The sequence below is a fragment of the Lepidochelys kempii genome, chromosome 1, assembly GCF_965140285.1.
Source record: "Lepidochelys kempii isolate rLepKem1 chromosome 1, rLepKem1.hap1, whole genome shotgun sequence".
Lineage (NCBI taxonomy): Eukaryota > Metazoa > Chordata > Testudines > Cheloniidae > Lepidochelys > Lepidochelys kempii.
Window position 1 is genome coordinate 333,969,134 of NC_136380.1, and position 25,502 is coordinate 333,994,635.

The 25,502-nt window shown below is 41.5% G+C and overlaps 1 protein-coding gene across 5 annotated transcripts in view; it reads right to left on the minus strand.

Annotated features, from left to right (window-relative positions):
- PCLO (piccolo presynaptic cytomatrix protein) overlaps positions 1-15,236 on the minus strand; it is a 514,652-nt gene extending 499,416 nt beyond the window's left edge. For all 5 annotated transcript variants that reach the window (XM_073328638.2, XM_073328636.2, XM_073328635.2 and 2 more), the window contains exons 1-2: positions 14,777-15,236; positions 7,115-8,372 (exon numbers count right to left, since the gene is read on the minus strand). In XM_073328638.2, coding sequence (XP_073184739.2) covers positions 7,115-8,372; positions 14,777-15,009 — 1,491 coding nt within the window. In that variant the 5' untranslated portion in view covers positions 15,010-15,236. The remainder of the gene's footprint in view (positions 1-7,114; positions 8,373-14,776) is intronic.
- Positions 15,237-25,502: the final 10,266 nt, after the last annotated feature.

The following is a 25,502-nucleotide window of genomic DNA, read 5'->3' on the forward strand; positions in this document are numbered from 1 at the left end:
AGAACAGAACAATACTATTGTGTACGTACTTAGCACTTTTCATTTGAGGAGCTCATCAATTCTTCCAACAAATTCCACTTAGTGTAAACATATACACTATATTCTACTTTAAGTGTATCTTTTTTATAGCAAAGTAGAATTAAAGAAATTACACTAGAGATTAATTTAATCCAAAGTACCCAATTATTTCAGTACACAGCAATGTGTAAACTGCAATTTAGTAACAGTGAAACTCCAATCATTCTGTGGAGGATTTAACTGCAGATATTTCATTTAACACAAGGAGATAAGAAACGTTTTAGATAAGTGACTGAATATTTTTTGGGTCAGATCCTGATCTCTACTACCGTGGTGTAACTCCAGAGTAACTCCACCCACTTTAATGGAGTAGCTCTGGCTTCACACCAGTATATCTAAGAGTTGAATCTGATATGATATATTTAGATACTAATAAATAAAATAAATACATAATCTTGATCTGATTTTTTTTAAACTTTCATTTTGTCTGCACCTCATACTTATAATAGTTTATGAAAGGATTCAAACATTTACTACTTTTCTATTTTGCACTGCCTTCTTCATGTTGCCATCAGTAATAAATACTTTTCAGGACTAAGAGTATTTTACAGAGGGCTTGCCATGTCAAAGCTATTTCTACTACTATAATAAAGCCTAGACTTGGAGTCTAGGATTGAAGCCTTATTTTTGTTTACAGTAAGTTTCTAGTCCAGGTCACTTTCTGGTTCTCATGCACTAGCACAATGCTGCAGTTTTTGAACTGTAAGCATTGCAGAGAATACTTAGATCTAATAAAAGGCTGTCTTCATTAGCATTTGTCAAAAAAGAAAATAATGAAAACACTTCTAGCAATACTGTATTAGGTTTATCCAAAATGATGTGCTTTTAATGCAAAATTATGCTTGTGAATTCAAATTCACAAAAGTCATAATGAAGGTTCCCCCAGGAATGGAATGTACTTATCTGGGTGGGGCTCGATAAATTCATGAATGGGACTATATAATGAGGTTCCCTAGGACAGCAGGGGACTAGATTAGATGACCCAAGAAGCTCCTTACAGTCCTATTTTCCTCTGAATAACAAGATACTCCCTTGTGTAAGAACAGTATTTTGAACTATTGTATGTACTTTTAAATGAGTTTCTTAATATAGATGTGCAAAGCAGTTTAGTTATAATTGCAGTGGATATCATCAGTGAGTTTCCTCAATTTCTCTGTTTAAATTCTTAATAACATGTATTTAACATGCACCTTACCAAACCATTCCCTCACCAAAGACATGGCACAATGACAAGTATTGGTAAATAACTATTATTTATCATGAAGAACATTCCAATTCTGTAACAAAATGGAAGGAGAAGGTAACAGGAAAGTAGAAGGGAAGAGCAGCCATATTACACCACTGAAAACATGTGGAATGGGTTATTGAAGGTCAGAAGAGATGACTGAGATAGATTAAAGGTGGAATGAATTGTTTGAAAGTAGCGGGATCTCTAAAGGCATGTGGTATCAAAGAGAAGCCCATGGAGGAGATCTGAAAAATATAACTAGGGTGTACAACATTAAGAGCTCTAGAACTTGAGTCCATCTGCCCCTTTATGGACATCCAGTGTAATGAACATACAGGTACATTATCTCAGCACAATCCCTGGCTGAGTATGTGTTATGCATCTTCTTTAGTGGCTGGTTCACAGAGGATGACAGTCTGCTACAACTACCAGCCAAAGGAAACAACGTATAGAAGTTCATGCACTTTGGCAAAGCAAGTATTTAAAGATATGAGTAGTGCTTAACGGATCTGGAGGTGCTGGGATCAGTCCTCACTGATGACCTGTGTTGTTGGTTTTTACAATAGGGAATGTAAGAAGGAAAATAAAATGAAGGGGAAAAAATTCCAAATGATTACACAATAAAACACATAGTTAGGAGGCTGGTTATTTGAGGGACATTCTCATTATCTTTTATATGAGATTCAAAAGTGTGTATATGAGAAATAGAACGGAGGACCAAACATCAACTGTGTTTAGATGGGTTTTTTTACCTTATGTAATTGTTTCTAGGCACTCATATAACACAGTGATGAACTGAATATAAATACCTAGACAGATTAGAGAGACATACGTTGCCAGACACTATTTATGGTGTGTTTTCTGTCTAGAATATGCTGCACAAAACTGAAGACAGACAATACCTTGTCCAAAGATATTTGCAATGTAAGTTAGTTCAGTCACCTGGTGCAAATGATGATCTGATCTCCTAGCAGTACAGTATCACTTTTGGGTCTTGGTTACAAAGTTCTCTATCGCGAATTGAGGTGGATAGGCTTCATATAGAATGTGAATTTTAAGTAGGGATTTAAATGAAGAGAGGGTGAACCTCTGATGTTATTTTGTACTTTCTTCTGTGCTGTGCTGTCCTGATGCATTGAATACACTTCTGGAGCTAGTCTGCCTGGAGCTTCTGGAACTAGTCCTTATTCAACCCTCCTCTTCAAGAGCCACTTCTGTTGTGATGCCTGCAAGAAATCTGCCAACTAGTAATATAGAAATGTAGGAATTGACATACTGGACCAGACTAGTGGTTCAATCGCCCATCACTGACAGTGCCCAGAACCTGATGCTCCAGAGGAAGATGCAAGAACCCCTGCAGAAGGCAGTTATAGTAGTTTACAAAGGAATAGTCGGGGAACTAAACAATGAAAATCCTCTGTTACATGCTGTAGCTCTTCCCCCTACCTTTTGTTCATCCGTTTATTTTTCATTTAGAATTGTCATTTTTTGGGAGAGAGACTGTGCCTGAATAAGAGAGAGTTCCAAATGAAAGAGGTATGAATGGAAAACACGAAGGGGAGCACGAGAAGCTTAAATATTACGCAGCAGGTGAGAAGAAGTCAAAGAAGGGATTTCATTAGGTAAATGGTAAGATCTGAGTGGTGAGAGGGAAGATTATTTTAACAGATGGACTGGAGAGTAATAAGGACAAACCAGGAACATAAAGTTTTCACAGTAGTCACAGTGACATACAACTAAGGAACAAAGTATTGTTTTCAAGCAGTATGGTGAAAAGAATGTATGAGATGTGGTATAGGAAGAAGCAGCAAGATTTGGCAACAGCCTGGGCATTGGATGAAAAGAGGGATAAGATTTTGAGCTTAATAAAGGAGGGGAGAAGGGCTCAGAGGGGAAAGATCAGGAGTTCAGGTTTTGTTATATTCCATTTCAGATGGTCACAGAACATCCAAAATGAGATTTCAGCAAGATTGGAGATGAGAGGCTGAGCAGAAGGGGAATGGTAGATATGGGAGTCATCAGCATAGAGCTAGTAGCTGACTAGATTAGAAGCACTTCTTCATTTATTGAAATGATTGCACTGTGAAATAAATGCCTTACCCATGTTTATTTCAAAGTATGATATGAAATTCAAATGTCCTTTTACATATGTATGCAATCAGGTGGTCTTAAAGGCAGCTGTATTTATTGTCTCAACATATTGAATTTCATACCCAGGCATAATGCCTACTTAAAAAGTTAGTGGAAAATCGAAGATTTTTCAAATACTTACAGCTCTCTCTAAACCAGTTTGGTTCAAATACATTGAAGGCTCTTGACTATCTTCATGGAAATCTGATATTTTAAACATACACCAACTTTTGAACTATCAGAATCCCACTAAGGAGAATGAAAGAAAGAGAGAGAGAGAGAGAGAGAGAGAGAGAGAGAGAAAGACAGAAGGAAAGCCTTTGAACCATGCTCCAATAACTGAATATAAAATGGGTCAAATAAAATTTTATCAATTGGGCATGCCAAACAAGCAGGAGAAATTTCAACTAAAGTAGTTTTTCTCTTTCTCCCTGTACCAGAAAGCTGCAAAGGCTTGAAAATAAAGGTTTATAAGAATTTGATCTTTGAATATGGCTAACATCACTACTACAGAGACAAGGTGGGTGAGGTAATATCTTATATTGGACCAACTTCTGTTAGTGAGAGAGATGAACTTTTGACCTTACACAGAGCTCTTCTTCAGGTCTGGGAAACTTGCTCAGAGTGTCACAGCCAAATACAAGATGGAACAGTTTGTTTAGCATAAGTAGTTAACACATACTTCAAGGGACCATTAAAGGTGAAGTGGCCGATTAAAAGGTGAAGTTGGTCCAATAAATATATTACCTCACCCACTTTATCTAATACCCTGGGACCAACAAGGCTAAAACAACACCGCAAATAACATCACTACTGTCATACTATAATATTTCCAGTGGCTGCTTAATGATTTTTGTTTCTAAACAATCTTTCTAGATTATTCTCGAGATCAATTATTCCAAACCTAGACAATCATCCAATTATTTTTCTGTAATTTGATGCAGCACCACAGTCCCACCCAACTAGCTAGACTTAGGTGTGGGAGTGTGGCAGTAGAGGTTCAGGGTACCAGTGTTTCTCCTTTGACCCCACTAAAGAACACTCCTGTCTAAAACGTCCCATAAAACATTCTCCAGCAGCAGTATTCTCTGGTCACTCCTCTTGAACACGTCCTGCAAATGGCCCCAGAACCCACAGGCAGTAAAGCACAATTCACACTTCTGCTAATCTAAGGGCATGGCTACACTTGCAGATGTAGAGCACTTTGAGTTAAACCAGCCTTCGTAGAGCGCAGTAAGGAAAGCGCTGCAGTCTGTCCACACTGACAGCTTCAAGTGTGCTGGCATGGCCACATTTGCGGCACTTGCAGCGGCATTGGGCATGCTGCATTATGGGCAGCTATCCCAGCATGCAAGTGACTGCAATGTGCTTTTCAAATGGGGGTGGGGTGGGATGGAGTGTGACAGGGAATGTGTTGTGTGTATGTGGGGGAAGAGAGAGTGGGTTTTTGGGGGGCTGAGAGCCTGTCAGCATGCTGTCTTGTAAGTTCAGACAGCAGCAGACCCCCCCCACCTGCCTCTCTCTCTCACACACAGAATTCCACACTAATGGTTGCTTTGTCTCGGAGGAGATAGGCAGCTGGGTTTCAGAAATGTAGCTTTCAAAGGCCATATCTGCATTCCTACAGTGATTCAAAAACAATGACAAGAGTGGCCACTTGACTTAAGGGGATTATGGGATGTTTCTGGAGGCTGATCAGAGAACAGTAATGCAACACCTCATCCACACTGGCACCGCAGCGCTCCAGCGGGAGCGCAGCAAACGTTATTCCACTCGCCAAGGTGGAGTATCAGCAGCGCTGTAACCGCGGAGTCAGAGCGCTCTACGTGCCTTGCCAGTGTGGACAGGTAGTGAGCTAGTGCGCCCGGGGCTCCTTTATTGTGCTGTAACTTGCAAGTGTAGCCAAGCCCTGAGAATTTCCGAACATCAACTCCAGGGCATCCTTTGATATCCCAGGGGTGGACTCAAACGGGCTCTGAACTCAAGTTTGTATCCTCTGCATAGAGGTGCAGAGAGTTACCACTGTAAACCTTTTTTATTTTATTTCTTTATTAAAAAGACTGCAAACCAATAAATAACCAAGGTTGACAAATGTGAACTACATGCCATTTGTCACCAGGTACCATCCAAAAATGCCACTAGTACAAGATGACAGGTTTCAGAGTAGCAGCCGTGTTAGTCTGTATTCGCAAAAAGAAAAGGAGGACTTGTGGCACCTTAGAGACTAACTAATTTTTTTGAGCATAAGCTTTCATGAGCTACAGCTCTCTTCATTGGATGCTGTAGCTCACAAAAGCTTATGCTCAAATAAATTGGTTAGTCTCTAAGGTGCCACTAGTACTCCTTTTCTTTTTACTGGTACAAGATGTGCATGTGAATGAGATGTATCAATTATCAATGTTCTTTCTGGTTGTCGATTGTAGTCTTTATATACCAGACCAAAGCTAAGCACAACTGATTACTTTTTCTCCAAATTCATGTTGAAATTCTAGTTGTTGCCCAGTTCAGGCTTCTTTCCATTAGCTTTCCTTCCCATCTAAAACAAACAATCAAACAAAAAAAAAAACCAACAACAAACCAACAGTCCTCTCTAACATCCTCTCTGATTGCTTCATGACTGGTTTGTTGGGTTTTTCTTTGATACCAGTTCTACTGTGCTCAAATTTCTAGGTGATGCCAAAAACGCAGGCACTGAAAACATACACACGCAAACTACAAAGCATCTTTGGGAAATTAGAGTAATGGGGGTTTAAAAGCAACAAGAGGAGTCCAGATATTAATGTGAATTCCCATGGAGAGGATGCACACAACACAAATGTAGTATAGAGGTTGTTAATCAAGCCACCACACACATCAAATTAAAACAAGTTCATTTTAAAAATACTGTCCTAATATTACTTTTATTACAGGAGTGGAGATCAGGGTTGGGAGTGGAGATAGTCCACAGAAGGATTATTCAGTCTTAAGTAATGGTCCACCTTATTGAAAACAAATTGAAAACCATCAAATTACAAATCATCAGCCAGATTCTTAACTGGTCTACACACCTGTGGAGCTCCAAAACTGCCAATCTAGACCACCTGAGGATCTGACCCTGTATCCATTTCAAGCACAAATTTCCACGTGTGACTAATTGCTCCAGATATTAAAAAAGAAAGATTTTTTTAAAAATTCTCATTTATTTTTTCAACATCTGGACTGCTTGTTTACTTTTGCACCTTGCTCAGCACAGATATTGAATATAAGCTAGTCAGTGTCACTTTTATTGCTTAGTCATTTCCTATATCAGTTTATCTTTCTGGTTCACAGACATCAGCAGGAGACTATGGTATCTGAACTACAAACACAGAAGGGGAGTGTTTAAATCAAAACAAAAGCAATTGTTTTAAAGGAAGGTTCATATTAGGTTCTCTCTTATTATTTCTATGTCAGTCATGCTTAGGAACCCCAGTCACAGCCCAGGACCCCATTGTGTTAGACACTAGAAACACAGAACTGTCATTCCCCTCCAAATGAAATGTGAATTGTTTGCCTAAACAACCTCACCTTCTCCTCTTAACTTGCTATAACCGGCCTATGTGATGTATTACAAACCATAATAGCTTCTGGACTTAGCCATAGTGAATTTTTACCCAATTTTGGGGCCTAGAATGAAAATCAATGTTAGAGGCTACTCACCTCTGTTATATGCGGGTTGGGATTAAAGCCACACAGGCTGCAGACCACGGTTTGACACTGTGTGCATGTATTGTAATTGGCTTGTTCTGGAGTGTGCAGCAGCAGTTCAGTGCTAGTGCAAAGAGGACAGAAAGTTTTCTTTGGGGCTGATTCAGCAGGTGTGGCTGCAGTTACTTGTTGTTGCTGTGAAGCTTTACCAGGCCCTGGTTGCTGGCCTGATAGTTTTGTAGGTCCTGGTTGTTTTGATGGTAGCTTTGCAGGTCCTGCTGGCTGAGGGGATGGCTTCCCAGGCCCTGGCTGCTGAGATGGTTGTTTAGCAGGTCCTGCTGGCTGAGGGGATGGCTTCCCAGGCCCAAGCTGCTGAGATGGTTGTTTAGCAGGTCCTGCGGGCTGTGGGGATGGCTTCCCAGGCCCAAGCTGCTGAGATGGTTGTTTGGCAGGCCCTGCTTGTTGAGGCGATGGCTTTGCAGGACCTGCTTGCTGTCCTGGTTGCTGAGATGGTTGTTTTGTAGGACCTGGCTGCTGTGCTGATGGCTTTCCGGGAGCTGGTGTGTGGGATGGTGCTCTAGCAACATCTGGCAGCTGTGGTAATGTTTTGGTCTGGCCTGGTTGCAGTGTTGAAGGTTTTGCAGGACTCTGTTGTTGAGGTACCTGCTTTGTGGATTCTGATTGCTGGGGCTGAGTTCTCTGTGGCCCTCGTTGTTGAGATGGTTGTTTTGCTTGTTCTGATGGAGGGCCTGTTGGCTGACTAGGCCCTGGTTTCGGAGCTTGCTTAGCTGCCCCTGGTTGCTGCTGTTGGGGTGGCAGTTTGGAAGGCCCTGGTTGCTGGGGTGCAGATTTCACAGGCTCTTTTTGCTGAACTGTTGGCTTTGGAGATTGTTGCTGAGTTGGATGCTTTGCATGTCCCTTTTGCTCCTCAGGCTTTCCCTGGTCCTTCTGAACTGCTTTTTGTTTCCTGTTGGCTTCTTCCTGGGCTGCATCAGAGTCCGATATCAAATCGAAAGGATTGAACTTGTTTACGACTGAAGTGACTGCACTTAATGGATTGGCCTCAGAGAGGAAGCTAGGCATCATACTTGGCTTCTGATCTTCTTTAAAATCAGTCCTGGATTTAGATTCTCTCAGACTAGTGGAAGAAGGGCTCCTTCCAGGCGACCGTTGTTCTGTCTTCAACACATCTACCGTTCTGCTTTTGCTTAAACTGGATGGAGACTTACCTGGCTGTCTTGCATAGTGGTTTATATCAAGCTCAGGATGTCTGTGGGGAGATAAATACAGTAAAATAAAAATAGTGAAAAAACTAACTATAAATTAGTTGTAATTATTGAACTCTTTGGAAGAAAATATATTTTTTTTAAAATGTAAAGAAAAATAAGGTAGGAAAAGTTAAAGATTATGGCCACTGAATCTTCAACTACTTAACTTCAAGCATGTGAGTAGTCCTCAATGGGACTATTCATATGAGTAAAATTACTCATGTGCTTTAGTGTTTGTGGGATCAGGGCTTATTACTAGAAGGATTATCATATTTTTTTTGTTCCAGAAACATTTATCTGAATATTTAGTTGATGTCTGATTTAGTATTTAGGAACTAATCTAACAGAAGTACCATCCTTATCCAGAGAATTTTCTTTCAGAAGTCTGAAGCACTACAAAATTAAGCTGTGATTTGCCATTTCATCTAAACCCAGATGATTAACTCTTCACAGTATCTCTTGGGGTGTACAATTCAAACATGGAGACAAAAAGAACAGTAAAAGAGAGAGGTGTTCCATGATCAGCAGATCAAAGCATGGCCATCCAGGAAAAATACTCACATGTTACAAAATATTTATATGTAATTGTGGTCTAGCTATTTGTACCTACTTTTAATGGTGTATTTACAACTGAATATGCAGCAGTGATTCAGGCACCTAAAATCCCAATAGATCCAAATGTAGAGATATCTTTTATTATAGTATTTACACTGACATTCATTAATAATAAAGAAAAAGTATCTTCATTCAGATGAAGCACAAGCTAGCTAAGAGAATCACTTCTTTTTAGCTTTTTCATTAATAGCACTGAAACTATCCTTCTGCCCCCCCACCTAAAAAAACCAACAACATAATTCATCTGACAACAAAAATATCTATCTTATTCTGCAGGGTTTTTTCCTTCTACAGGTCTCATTTTCCTTTGTTTTATAATAGAATATAGAAGGTTAAGCTAGGGAAAGAAGGGAGCCAAATCCAGAAAATACCTAGAGGTGTAGTATGGTGTTTTAATTGTTACTCTGTTGGTTTGTACCTGGAGGGGATGATATTCTATTCAGTGCTATTGTATTTTAGCTAAAGGGTGACAGGTGATGTTCTGTTTTGTGCTATCATTTAGTCTTTCCTGGAGGATATGATATTCTCTCCTGTGCCATCATTGTGATCAGTTTTCAGACATCTCAAGTTAAATATAGTCCCACATTTCCAAACATGTTATTTCTTACTGTACATCATGAAAATCAGGCAGTCATTCATTACAGTTAGCCTATTACAGAATCTGAGGTCCATGACTACAATAAAAACAAACTAGCAGTACGATAATTTTTAATTAAGAGTTACATCAGAACACTGCCATAGTTATAAATAGTAGTAACATGCTACACTGGATTTCAAACAGCTAATGTTACTAGAAACACACTACTTTAATTCGTGACTATTTTGAGCTTTAATGAATCCCTGATGACAATGAACAACCCTAAGAAAATCTATATGGTAGGCATTTTGGTTCTCAAGATTCTAGCAATTTGCAATTTCACATCAATCCTGACTTGCTTTTTAAAAAGTTATCCAAAACAAGGGTGTAGGGAACAGGATTCCTATGGATGGCTAATTGCTTTTATTGTCATCACATTAACTAGGGTTGCCAGTTTTGGTTGGATATATTCCTGGAGATTTCATCACGACATAATATTTAATTAAAGATTAATGTAACTCCTGGAGACTCCAGGCCTATCTTGGAAGGTTGGTAACCCTAACATTAACTCTGACTAGAAAGCTGCTTTCAGTGCTACACATTTTGGTTTTTTTCCCCAGGATAGCCACATGGATTATTGGGAGTTTTATTATATTAATGCATGACCCATTGAAGTCAATGAGAGTTGTTTCATTGACTTCAATGAGTACTTGATGGGGCCCCTGCTTACCAGGAAGAAAGGTATATCCAGAATGGCCCAACCATAAACGGAATCTATACAATGTTTGCAAATTTACTATAAAGCTTTTGCTAGCTGCCAGTCAGGCCTATCTGGTTTTAGTTCCATGCCACTTTGTGGTACATATTGCATTCATCCAAAGATGTAGTGCTTGCTTAGTGAAAATGTACAGGCTTTTAGACTAGTAAAGGCTGAGTATGGTTCTGGTATTAATGCTTGCAACTGTTCAAGAAGTTTGAAAGCTTAGGTTCAAAACAGCAAGACCCTAAGAAAAAAAATGGAGGTATGACCATTAACAACTTATGGACATAAATACTGCCTAATGGCTGAGAATATTGAATACCAATGTTTTGAGAAGCAGAATTTGAAGTTTAGGTCAGGAAATATGAGGTAATTACAATTTCTCATGCATGAAATCGGAAGAAATTAATATTTTAAAAAAAATCAACTAACGATGATGTTTCCAGGGCTAACTAATTGTGAACTTTTTAAAGTGGTGTACTCATGGGAGAAGCAGTCAGCCTCTGCCACTCTTATCTGTAGAACACGGATCTCTTAGAACAAGGAACACTGTAACAAAATTGGTTAATAAGACTAAAAAAGCATGAATTGAAAAATTACTGCCTGATGATGCCAGATCTCATGTTTACTGTGCAGACCAGATTTGTTTTGCAATTCTCCATAAATGAATGCTTCTATATGAAGGAAACAGACTGTACCTAAACTGTGGAAGAAAATGACTTCAGAGGACAAATTTATTGAAGACTTTTACCTCTGTAATAATAAACCTGGATTTAGGCCTTTTAGTTTTGGGCACATGAGTGTGGGAGCACAGTTTTTCTAATATTTTCTACACCCATGTAAGAACTGAGTTTTAAGAACAATCAGTTATTGTAGTCACATATTGCCTTTATAGTTGTTGATACTTCTGTAAATCTCAGAACTTAATTTTCATTTTTGTCTGGTAGGGAATTTCCTGTTGCCAAACATTTTTAAATGGGGAGAGGAACTCCATAATTTTTAAAGGGAGGCCGTTTTTGAATTCTCAGGCCCAAATCAAAACTTTCTTCACTCCCCAATGCCCTGATTCTTTTGTTTCTCTTCCTCGTTTAGGCCGTGATTCAACAAAGCACTCAGTTTCAGTTATGTAATTATTAGGGCCTGATCCAAAACCCATGGAAATCAATTGGAGTTTTACTATTGATATCAGCAGGCTTTGGATCAGGTCTTTAATAGCCTGAAAACCTTCATGATAAAATTAAACCAAACTATTTATACCATCAATTAAAATTAATTATTTTGAAGCCAAAAATAAATTAACAATGAACACTCATTAAATAATCCTTCATATTTACAGAAAATATATGTATACAAAAACATGTTTCCTGCTGGGCGGCGTTGACTTTCTTAGAGTCAGTATAATCATGCTACTGACAAAAGACTGTATTTATTCTGGAAGAATAAATGCAATACTTAGGAAGCATGGTTCTCAGGCTGGGCTACTTTCACAGCATATACTCTCAAAATACAACAGCAATTTTTTTTGCCAGTGACAGGCGGTTGCTAAACTATTTAATCACATACATAAAAATTAAGTTTACCTAAAAATGAAGTGGCTGTGCTAGAAAGAGATTTGATCATCTAATCCTTTCTGATGATACGGAACAGATCCTCTGCTAGTGTAAACTGGCATAGTGCCACTAACATTCTATGGAGCTAAACTGATTTCCACTAGCTGAGGATATAGCTCATTGTGATTCAGTCACAGTTTGCAGACTACGAACTAAAAGTTGTCTGATTTTCTTCAAAAGTGCTGAGCACCCGAATCTCCCACTGAAGCTAACCGGTGCTACAGTTGTTCAACACTGAAAAATCAAGTCAATTTTATTTAGGTGGTTCATTTTAAGTGCTCAGGTTTGGAAAAAAAAATGGTTTTAGTGCTTATAATAAAATGGTTAAAGTGTCACAATATGCATTACTTGCTCTTATACTAGCTGCTGCATTTCCAGTGACTTGAAAGCATGAAGCCTCAAAAAATACATATAACTACAGGTGTATTTTGTGCAGGTGAAGGGGAAACCCTGTATACTACTACTTATATTGCGTGCTATTACAAAGTCAGTAGTTGCCAAGATGTGTAACACAATGGTATACGGAAGATCAGTTCCCTGTTATAGAGGAAATAATGGTGGTAGCTCAGAATCTCAGATGCACTGTATAACAGTTGGTATATGTTGTCCTTAGTATGGCAAGCACTGCACACTAAAAACAAAACTCCATTTGTATAAAACAAAAATCTAAAAACCAGTGCAGTAAGGGCACCATAGCAATGTGATACTGTGCAGATACTGAGCCTAAATTTCAGCATCACCACCTGAATCATTTCAAAATGAAACTGGAATAAGCCGGTTATGAATGTATTGTTGGGAACAATCCTGCATTGGAAAATAGATGGACTAGATGACTTAAAAGCTCTTTCCCATCTCTAATTTCTTTGCTCACATAGGATTACTCTTCAAAGCAACAGCCTCTGGAAGACCAAAAAAGTTTGAAGCTAAGGAATCTCAGCATCACTAAACTAGTCAGTTGCTTAAGTCAAAGTCATTGTGTGCCTGATCCAAAGACCATAGTAGTCAACTGAAGGACTTCCATTGAAATTCATGGATTTTGCATTAGGCTCTCAAAAGTCAGGCTTCCCACCTTTGTCAGAGAATCCCAACAGCAGCAAAGAGCAAGTAAAACCACGGAGCAAAGAATGGATACTTGGTAATACAGATAGGCATGCAGATACTGTGGTGATGAGCACCAGTACAAAACTCTGAGATATGTTATCATCTACCCTAACAAATCATCTTTTTACTCAGCATAGTGAAGCACACCTGATTATTAAAATGTCCAATTTACCAAATACAGACAGGTTTTATTTTAATGAAAAGTGAAATTAAGTTATACAGCTATAACAATCATCTAAGGGTTTCCAGTTAGCCCAGAACATAATTTAAGGGTAACAACTGTCGGCAGATATAAAGATGTGGCCAAGTAAAATCATTTTAGCCACCCCTAACAATGTAATGGGAATGTTTATCTTCCTTTGTACTGGCAGGTTAACTTGAAAACAATAAACTTTTAAAACCTGTGTGTCTTTATGGTATCCCAAACTGCTACACAAAAGGGAATTTTGAGCTTGATTATGCACCCCTGGAGGAGTCCTCATTGGATTCAGTGGGGGCCAGGGCAGGCCCTAAATTAGCTATAGAATTATATTCCACACAAACTGTCATTTTATGTCCATTCTTAACAAACATGCAAGAGATATAGGATGAAACCTCAGTTTCAAGCAAATCGGAGACAAATTCATCCCAGGTGTAATTCCACTGACCTCTGTGGAGTTCCTCTAAGGGTGGATTTGGTCCAATCCTCCTTTTTTGTGTTCTCTTAGCATTCACTTATACAAGCCTGATATTATATAAACTGACCTGGCATTTATCTGGCGTGAGGTCAGTACACCACAAGAACCTGTGGAACAGGCAGTCAAAGGAGGTTCCTTTTTGTAGCCTGCTTCAAGACAAACAACACACCCAGCCCTTGAAATTGTAGGCTCCAAACTAGCTATACCTGGATTGTGGTCCTGAGAAAAGGGCAACTTCAGCACCATGGACAAGGGAAAGGGAAACCTCTATCTTCCCTGACCATAATGTGAGTTAACACTACTACTGAATTACAAGCACATAAAGATAAGTAGTATTCCCTTTTGGGGCAAGCAACGGATTTGGGGTAGGAGGGAGAATAAGGAAGTAAATTGTTTTAGCTTTTAGATATACATGAAGAGGTGAAGTCAAGCCCACACAAGACACGGAATCACTATTTGACAATACAGTCCATGCTCCCTATTTGTCTTTCCCCCGTCCCCCACACAAAAAAATGAGAAAAGACATAAGGGAGGACTATATAGGCGTAAATAGAGAGCCTTTGGTCTTTGACTATTTATATAAATCAATTGTTACTAGCAGAGGCAGATTAAGACTTTCAAATATAATAATGCCCTAGAGTTTAGGAAGATTCGGTGAGACTCCATCGGTCCAGTAGCAGCCGCTACAGAACTGCTCGGTGTGGGCAAAGCTCTCCTGGCTCCTAAGCTAGCTCGGGGGAGCGCATCCCAAGCCTTTATACCCCAACCCCCCCAATTGTTCTTATCTGCAAACCTCCGGCTCCCTTGCCACCGAAGCTAACCAGCCCCTGGGTCTGCTCCAGGAAGGGGGGTGGGGTGAGGCGGTTTATTCCTGATGATTAGAAACCCTCGGAGTGGGGGGAGCAGAGGCTCCACCCCAGGGTCCGTACCCACGCTGCCTCCCCATCGACTCCCCGCCTGCACCATGCACCGCCCGCTCCTGATGCAATGCACCGGGCTCGCAGGGCTGCGGCCGCGGCAGCAGCCCCCCACCCCGCCGGGAAGAGGGAGCGGGGTCTCGGCGTGCCTTTGCATGGGAGGCGGCTCCGCGCTGGCCGTGCCGGGGAGGCTCCCTTTGGGCAGCCCCTGCGCCCTTGACATGACAGCGGCGATCTGTCTCCTCTCCTCCTCGCTGAGCTGGCTCAGGTCCGCCTCCACGCCGGCTGCCAGCCCTTGCCCGCCGCCGTCCCCGGCCGCCGCCGGCCCGGCGGGGAGCCCGGCCAGCGCTTCTCCCCCCTCCAGGCTCGCCTCGTTGCCCATGGCTGGCGGGCTCGGCTCCCGACAGGCGAGCTCTCGCCGCTCCTCGGCGCAGGCTGGGCGGCTCCGGCCCCGGCTGGGCTCGCCCCTGCCCCGGTGGGGAGCGGGGCAGTCAGTCGTGGGCGGCGGGCGCCGCTGCCTGCATGGCTCCGGGGCGCTGGCTGCGGCTGCCGGGGCGAGAGAGCGCGAGCGGGCACCCGGGCGATGCCAGCCTAGCTCTGCCGCCGCCGCCGCCTCCCCGCCGAGCGCATGCTCCGTGCCGAGTGCAGGTGGCTCCCCCCCCCCTCCTCTCCCCTCCGCGCGCACACAGCGGCGGCCCCCGCCTTACCCGGGCAGTTAAAGGAGACGCGGAGTCCCAGTGCGCCGCCCCCCCCCCCCACCAGCCACACACCCACCCACACACACACACGGGACCCCCGCCCCCAACTCATCACCTGGCGTAAGTGCCGCAAAAAAGCTGCATCTGGCACGGGGATCCAGACAATGTGGGGCTCCCCCCCCACACACACACACACAAACCACCCTGATTCATAGGCAGCCAAGTGTAGCTGCTCCAAATACATCCCCAGACCCGGAGATATACCCGTGCCGGAACTAGCGGTGCGGCCACACCCCCTGGCTTGAAGAGGTTTCCATCCCACTCAGAGTTTACCGTTTGGTTCAATGGCTCTTAGCAGCCCACTGTAATAATTGTTCCAGCGCCCTTGAGGGCAGAAGCAGCCGCTCAAAAATCCCAGATCCACCCTTCTGGGTTCTGCGAAATTTTTGGCCCCATCTTACAAATTCCACAGCTGAGAAAGGGATCACAGCTCCTACTGCAGTGCAGGGGGAGGCTCAGCTCAGTGGTTTGAGCATTGGCCTGCTAAACCCAGGGTTGTGAATTTAATCCTTGAGGGGGCCATTTAGGGAATCTGGGGCAAAAAATTGGGCATTGGTCCTTTTTTGAGCAGGGGGTTGGACCAGATGACCTCTTGAGGTCCCTTCCAACCCTGATATTCTATGATTCTACCTTCAACACCTGGACCCTATATCACCCCACTTTGTTGTTGGTGTTTTGGAAGCTGTTGCAGTGGGTTATGTCAGGGCTACTCTCTTTATGTTGAAGAATTTAGAGGGGAGGGGCTAAAAATTGGCTGAATCCACCTGCTGGCTCCATATTGTCATGGCACTTTTGCGTGATGAATTAGTCTGGGTTTATTTTACTTTATTTTGGTGCACTGGACAATTTAGACTTGCTCACCCTTATGGCATTTTAGGGTGTTAGGATTGAGTTACTGTGTGTCATAAAGCAGCATCACGAGTGGCTAAAATGTCCAATGCTCAAACAATAGTTCTTGCCACGGATGATGCAGGAGTCAAGTGCAGGGCCAGAGGATGAAGCCAGAACACTACTCGTGCCTGACACCTGCTGTACTTTCCTCTTCATACTCTTCACTTTCTTCTTTCTCAACCACCTCTCTTCAGGGTCTTTGACTCCTTTGTGCCACACAGCCCTCCATTGCAACCTATTGTTCGCCATATCTTCCCAGCTTGCGGAGTTGATGTTGAAAGTTTTCATGTCCTTTTTTGCAAATGTCCTTAAACCTGAGCCAAGGTTGTCCCAGTGGTCTTAGAGCATCCACAAGTTCTCTGTATGGAAGAGCCTTTGGAATGTATCCATCTTCCATCTGGTACAGATGACTAACCCAGTGGAGACATTTGTGTCTGAGAATAGAGATTAGACTGGGTAATTTCACTTTCTCAAGTACTTTGGTGTCAGGGCCTTTGTCTTCCACCTGATATTTAGAATATGGCAGAGACAATGTGTGTTGAAGGTATTTAGCCTTCTTTCATGCCTGTTGTAGATAGTCCAGGTCTTGCTACTGTACATCAACATGTTCAAAACACATGTCTGGTAGACCCATATCTTGGTGTTCAGTATCAGTTTTCTGTTATCTCACACACACTTGGTCAATTGGCCAAATATGGTAATTGCCTTTCCAATGCAAGAATTAAGTTCATCATAAGAGAGGTTATCTGATACATCTGATCCTAGATAACAGAACTTGTGCACAACTTTTAATGTGATGCTAGCTATTAAACTTCGGGTGCAGCCAACACACCTTGTACCATAATCATTGTCTTCTTCAAAAGTTCTTCTTCTTAGAATCACAGAATATCAAGGTTGGAAGGGACCTCAGGAGGTCATCTAGTCCAACCCCCTGCTCAAAGCAGGACCAATCCCCAACTAAATCATCCCAGCCAGGGCTTTGTCAAGCCTGACCTTAAAAACCTCTAAGGAAGGAGATTCCACCACCTCCCTATGTAACACATACCAGTGCTTCACCACCCTCCTAGTGAACATTTTTTTCCTAATATCCAACCAAAACCTCCCCCACTGCAACTTGAGACCTTCACTCCTTGGTCTTTTATGTGGTTAATTTTAATGTGTTGGCAACAACTTTGTTTAGTACTGTCATAAATATAAAGGGAAGGGTAAACCCCTTTGAAATCCCTCCTGGCCAGGGGAAAGCTCCTCTCACCTGTAAAGGGTTAAGAAGCTAAAGGTAACCTCGCTGGCACCTGACCAAAATGACCAATGAGGAGACAAGATACTTTCAAAAGCTGGGAGGAGGGAGAGAAACAAAGGGTCTGTGTCTGTCTGTATGCTGCTCTTGCCAGGGACAGAACAGGAATGGAGTCTTAGAACTTTTAGTAAGTAATCTAGCTAGGTATGCATTAGATTATGATTTCTTTAAATGGCTGAGAAAAGAATTGTGCTGAATAGAATAACTATTTCTGTCTGTGTATCTTTTTTGTAACTTAAGGTTTTGCCTAGAGGGGTTCTCTATGTTTTTGAATCTAATTACCCTGTAAGATATCTACCATCCTGATTTTACAGGGGGGATTTCTTTATTTCTATTTACTTCTATTTTTTATTAAAAGTCTTCTTGTAAAACACTGAATGCTTTTTCATTGTTCTCAGATCCAAGGGTTTGGGTCTGTGGTCACCTATGCAAATTGGTGAGGCTTTTTATCCAACATTTCCCAGGAAAGGGGGGGTGCAAGTGTTGGGAGGATTGTTCATTGTTCTTAAGATCCAAGGGTCTGGGTCTGTAGTCACCTAGGCAAATTGGTGAGGCTTTTTACCAAACCTTGTCCAGGAAGTGGGGTGCAAGGTTTTGGGAAGTATTTTGGGGGGAAGGATGCGTCCAAACAGCTCTTCCCCAGTAACCAGTATTAGTTTGGTGGTGGTAGCGGCCAGTCCAAGGACAACGGGTGTAATATTTTGTACCTTGGGGAAGTTTTGACCTAAGCTGGTAAAGATAAGCTTAGGAGGTTTTTCATGCAGGTCCCCACATCTGTACCCTAGAGTTCAGAGTGGGGGAGGAACCTTGACAAGTACAATGGAATTTCCATAGTGAAAGTCTTACTTGGCAGCATACAAGCACATGGTCTGTGTCACGTCTACACTGAGAAAACAGCAAGTATGGAGAACATCCTGTAGGTGTTTTCCACAGGTTACAATTAAATCTGGTGCCAGATCTTGAGTGTCTCCACAAAACCATGTGGCAGTGACTGCCTTGGAAGTAGATGTTGGTAATGCACAGCCCTTGGTGGGTGCAGAACTTCAGTAATCTTTGCCCATTGTCATTAATTTTTCCTTCTCCATGGTGGCCAATGCATAGTGGCTAGGTCTTGTAATCTGAGCCAACTTTAGCTTGCAGTCTTCCAGTAGCAGTGGTAGCTTACTACTGACACTGCCGAGTTGCTGAAAAAGACCTTCTCTTCAGAGATAGAACGATGTGTTGGGGTGTATATAGCGATGTTAGCAAAGTCTCCTGTGGTAGATAGTCTTAGTAATATAATATGTTCTGATGTTGCAATGGGACATTTAACCATGTGTGCTCATGAGTTTTTGATTGGGAAACCCATCTGATGTTCACGGTGGTCTTGTTTCCTTTTTCCAGTTCCAGAGAAAGGTGTAATGCACCTCATAGAAAGAGCCCACACCAGTTGGACTGGTTTCAGAGACAGTGGCTACATCAATGTCAGCTCCCTTCTCAACAATGATGGTGGACTTTCTAGGGTGGTTGATCTCCTCTAGATCATTTGACCCACCAGTGCACATTGTCCATCCTTTCCAACAAGCAAGTTTGAAGAGGGCAACCACTGTACCTGAATGTTCAGTGTGTACACCTAGACAGAAAAAAAGATAAAGAGGCTTGCCTCAGGACCAAAGCCCACCCTCTTGGCAGTACTGACTAGGCCCTAGGGCTTGGAGACCAACATGTTCAGAAGCCAGAACAGCTGCAGGAGATACAGGAGGGCAAAGCTGAGTTGCTATGCCAACCACATAACATTTTCTCCACCACAAGTTTAATTCAGTGTTTTCTCCCCTAGCCTTTGTCTACCCAAGAATTAGCTGCAAGGCAGCAGTGCCAGATGGAGTTATTCCTTTATGGATATTATTTTTTTCAATCCTATGGGTATCTGGCATATATCCCACTCATTCTACATGGTGGGGTTCCTGGTTTAGCTGCCTAGCACTCAACCTGTGGCAGATTGTACTGCGTTACATGGTGGTACCAGTAGCAGGTCTTATGTGCCTTCCCTGACTTTCCTTTCCTTATGAACCATAAATCAACAGAAATCTGTCCTAGAAGTCCCATGGTATGTCTTTCCCCTACACTTTGCCCCATAATTTCCACACATCTTTTTTGCTCTAACAGCTTCTTATGCTATCTGAAAGTGACACTAACTCACTGGTTTTGCTCTTATTGACAATATCACAAGATAATGAGGGACAGTATTCTGTTGTTGCAAATACATAACAGCTATTAAATGAATCAGCTTTTTTATCAAAAATTATCATTTCCATCATTGTTATTCAGTGACTGGTATGAAACAAGTGGGCGGTCCTCGGCTAAATACCATTCTTGTCAAAGGCAAAAGGGGCCTTGTCACTGACATGAATGAGTGTTTGATTGAGCCCCTGCTGGACACATAGCCACATCCTGAAAAACTCCATTATGGTTGAATGCTAATTGGCACCTTTACCCGTCAACAGAAAAACTAGGATTTAAATAGACTTTATTACTATTATTTATTTGTTGATATGGTTCTATAAGTGAGCATGGCAATTTAAAGGCAGAAATATAAAAACAAGTTGCCAGCTCCAAGGTGCTATCTAAAGAGTAGTTATGAATAAAGATTGTACCCTGAGTGCCAACACTGACATTCAAAATTAATTTACTTATTAGTAACATCGGGACATTCCAGAGGCCTAGTTAATATAAAAGTACCCTACTAATTTTAAGTAAAAACAATAGCATAAATGCTTGATGGAGTGGGAAGGGGTAACATTAAGATTATCACAAAAAAGGGAGGAAGGAGCAAAGGGAGAGCACAGCAGAACCAGGGCATGTGGTGGAGAGAAAAACATTCCTGAGGCTTGGTAATATGCCTGGCTATATGCAAAAATAAAAAGCAAAGGAGAAGAAAAGCCAGTATATTAATCAGTTGGACTCCTGGAGGCTGTGCTAGGCAACAGAAGTGAAGGCTAAGTTAAAGGAAGAAGAAGCAGAAAAAACGTACCCAAAATACTTCATACATAGCACTCATATTATTTGTATCTTCAAAATGCTGTACAAATACCAATTAAAATTCACAAAAGCTTTATCAGTATTTCTATGCCCATTTTGCAGATACAGAAACTGTGACAAAAAAATTAAGTGACTGTCCCAATGCCACTGTTGGTGACGCTGGGCACTACTCTAGGTAACTCGGGAGGGTGGAAGACCACGAGTGTCGAAGAAGCCCTCTTGCTCTAGGCCCAGACAAACTGAAGCCCCTCTGCTCCTTGAACTTTCTGTGACCCTGCACAACTATGAGGAAGCTAGCACATAAACAGACAGGTTTGCACACGGCTCGCCAGCCAAGGCCAGCTTCGGCCTGGGAAACGTATAGATAAGGCAGAAATGTTTAGCAAAAACCAGTGACAAATAGACCCAAATAAGGCAAGGCTCAGGCAATGCTACTGAGGAAAAACACAACTGGCTGCTTTAGCTGATTGGCTACAGTATTGTACGGGGCAACAGGTAATTGGTTGCATAAGCTTGTGTAGTGAAGTAGGAGAAGGTATAAAATGTATACTGGAATCTGCATGCGCTGCTGCAGGATTTGAGACAGCTCAGTCTCCCTGCACCCTATTTGAAGCTTCAAATAAATCTCTCTGCTTCTCCACCCTGTTGTGGTCACTGGCGCGATGCACACCAGGCAACGAACCCAGCTGTTGCTTGCCTCGGGCACTCTGTGCCGGCAACACCACTCAGTAAGTCTGAGTGTCTAGATGAAAACTCAGGAACTTCTGGCTTCTGTTCCATGTCCTAAGCCATGTTGCCTACATATATTTTGTTTCTCAGAACTGTTATCTTCTGTTTTGTTGCTGTTGCATACTATTCTCAAAGTGACAAAGGAAGAATCAGAATTGTGGAAGGAAGATGTAATGTGCAAACTGGTTGCAATTAATGACTGGATGAAATACCAACACTGAATTTTCTATTTAGACCAGGAACCTGATCAAAACCAATGGAATCAAGGCACCTTACTCCCAACAGAAGCCTTTGACTTACTTCAGAAACCTATGTTAGCATAAAATCAGAGGGTACACAAGAGATAACTATTAGGATAACTATAAGCTATGATTCAAAGAAGTCATTGACACATTTAATAGAAATCAGCAATAGGTGCTACCATATGCAAGATTTTTAGGGGAAGACTTGCAGTCACAAAAGAATGCCAGGGAGTTGAAGAGCCAGAGAACCACTAAGGTGCCATGGGAAAGACAGTGCAGAACCATGAACTTGCGAGAACAAAACTTTTGAGGAATGAATCTAGGTAAGTAGAAGTTGAAAACTTGGGAGCAATGAAGCCAGACAGGTCACTTTGGAAGCAGGTTAAGGCGGTGAGAATGCCAGACTGGAAGGCTGAAGAAGAAGAAAGAAAACTGAGTTAATCATATTTGTCTTATATATTTTTTTAAAATAGCATATAAGCCCACTCTTCTACATAGCTGGGAAAATAAATTAAGGGATGTCACAAAAATGAGGAGCATTGAATAAATGAGGGATAAAAAAATGAAAATATGTAATGTTTGGTAAATGCTTTACTGAATACAGAACTGGTGATGGGATTGTGGCTTGTGTTATAAGCTTGTGAAGTATATTTAGATAGAAAAGGAAAAGGGAATGTTTTAGGACCTGATACTACAGTTTGTATTCAGGCAAAATTCCCATTCATCTCTACAGGAGTGACAGGCTTGTAATGGCTTCAGGACTGAGCCCTTGATTTGTGCATGCTGTAAGCTCTTACTAAAGAGAACTTTTTTGAGTTATCTGTGTAGAGATGTGGAAAGATGGCATGGAAAAGTTTAGAAAGAGAAAGACTACAGATTTCAACATTTTGACTGCTTCTAAAGAAACAATGACTTGCATGCTTACCTATGTTAGCGTGGAACTTCTGAACCTGGAGGAACAAGAAAAAAAGGAAGGCTTTAAAGTATCATTTACACTACAATTACTATATGCTGTGTTATTTAACATAGGATACAATTAAGCAGTTGTCACTCAGGCCAATCTGCAAGACTGAATCCATGAGTAGTGAAATAAAAACACTTACCTGTCATTGCTGTAAAGAGTATGCTTCATTTCCCTGGGATAATCCAAATGTTCACATTGATCCAAACAGACATTAGTTCCACATCTCAGTAAGTCAGTAAGCTATTCACACGATGGTGCTTTTTTCAGCTGGCAGTTGCATCCAGGACAAGCTAAAAAGTTGATGGTCACCACCCATGCAGAGAATCTGGAGTCTGAAAGGTGAAGCTAAGAAATCTGTGTCCATCTGAGTTGTTTCTTATAGCACGTTGCAAAATAGTTCTTGGGACTAACATGCTGGAGTATTTTCCAGACACGGATCAAAGTGCTTTTCAAAAGTGGGTTTGTTTTATTGTCCCAGTTTTTCCAAATTGGGAAAATAAGAAACAGGGAGGTTAAGTCAATTGCCCAAGTATTCCAAGTGTCTCAATGGCACATCAGGAAATAGGACTGCCTCCCTGTTTTATGAACAATTCACTGAACCACACAAAATAAAATGGAGAATGCTGTATCAAACATATTAGTTTTAACATAACTGGGAAAACGTCAAAACCTATTTAACCAAAGGATACTGAACAGAGTCCATCCAATATTATGAACTGATGTAATTTTTAATGGATGAAATAAAATAACGCTGATTCCATCATCTGGAAAAATGATATGTGACACCTTAGAAGGAGACATTTTCAAACCTGCCACATAAACTGTAGCTATAAAATATGTTGAAGCACCTCATATACTTATAAACCAGAGGCTTGTATGTGCATACATAGATAGGTCACTTATGTATCCAAGTCCTTGGCAAAGTACTTGGCAAATGCCCAAACCACAGGGACACACTTGCTTGGCACTACAAATGAATATACGCACATATTTTGAGCTAAATTATTGCTTGCTCTAAAACAGGCTCATAGGGGAGTTTGTGGGAGTTAGAATTCCTCCCATGGGTACTAGTTCTGTGTTAAGGATACTCAGATCTCAGCTCCAGGTGAACATAGGGGATAAACAAAGTGTGTCCTCCATAAGCAGAGTGAGCTATGGTTACCTCCTACACACTGGCTAGCCATGTGATGGGAGTAAGTTGCAACCTCTAGAGGGCTGAAGTAAATTACAGATCCCCAGTATAAAATAACTGGGGCAAAACAGCTATGTATCATCCTTTACTCAGGGCTGTGTATAATATACATGTTCTATCTCTTTGTGAGTACAGGTTGAGAAGCTAAAGGGATGCTAAGCCATTGCTCCTCTGTCTGGAGGTTCCTGCAAAGTTCTATTCTACCTCAATTTAGGCAAAATGGCTTGAAAAGTTAGCACAGTAAGAGTAAGACCTTGAGATATCTATGCCAGTTTTAATATAAATTCAAAAAGTGAGCAGAGACTGTTTTCTGTGGCCAGATCCAGTGACATGAGGACCGGACAAAAATACTCGGGAGCAGAGAACCTACCACAACACTATTCACATCACTGCACCCTATGTTTTATTTTTAGCTAACTCATTGTTTTGCACAGCCAGAGCAGCTATGTAAATCCAATTTCCAACAATCCAATCACAATGGCCTGTCAGCGGCCGACAACATAGCAGCAACATTGTACCTGCTCACAGTATGACAGGTTTCAGAGTAACAGCCGTGTTAGTCTACATTCGCAAAAAGAAAAGGAGTACTTGTGGCACCTTAGAGACTAACCAATTTATTTGAGCATAAGCTTTCGTGAGCTACAGCTCACTTCATCGGATGCATACTGTGGAAAGTTTAGAAGATCTTATTATATACACACAAAATATACTTTGTGTGTATATAATAAGATCTTCTAAACTTTTCACAGTGTGTGTATATAATAAGATCTTCTAAACTTTCCACAGTGTGTGTATATAATAAGATCGTCTAAACTTTCCACAGTATGCATCCGATGAAGTGAGCTGTAGCTCACGAAAGCTTATGCTCAAATAAATTGGTTAGTCTCTAAGGTGCCACAAGTACTCCTTTTCTTTTTGCTCACAGTATGGACACCCTTATTGGAGGAGTCATATGCTTATTTGTGGTCAATGGATTTAATACACTAATAATGATCTTTTCCTATTCTTCCACTCAGGATGCAAAATCCCGCATCTTCCAACATCCATTCTGAGCCTCTGTCAATGAAAATACTGTATGTAGTATCTCCCTGCTTTGCTCCTATTGCTTGAGCTTATCCAATTGTCTCCACTGGGTACTATCCAGAGCCTGCTGCTGACATCATCACCGAGTGCTCTCTGCTGATTTGCTTCTCTGCTAAGCACTCACAGTTGAAATCACTGCAAAACAGCAACAACTGCAATCACTTAGGAAGAAGCTGGGGGAAGGCTGGACTGTCTGTTAATATTTCAGAGTGCCAGATCTGACAGATCACAACAAAACAAACAGGCCAAACCTTGATGCCCTTTGTTTCACCTAAATCAATAGGAGTTTGCCTCAGTAGAAAAAAATCGAGGACCTAAGGATGTGTCTCTAAGGATGGTTATTATTCCTTACATGGTAGGATTTTCAACCCTCCTATTTCCCCATTGGGTGCTTTTGAAATCCACCTCAGTGTCCAGAATGTATTAGGGGCTTTACAGATAAATGAAAACATGAAATATCCTCGATGAGAATATATATAGTATGAGTGTATAATGTAAATAGAGGAAACAGGAAGATGGGTCTTGTGGTTACAGCACAGAATTGGCATTCAGGAGATCTGTGTGTTATAGCTGGATTTTCAAAAGAGCTCAGTCCCCTCTATCAGGGCCAGATGTTCAAGAGTGCCCAGGTCCCTTCGAATAAATGGCAAGAGTTTGGGAAGTGTTCAGTATGTGGGGTGATGGGGAGCACTTTTAAAAAA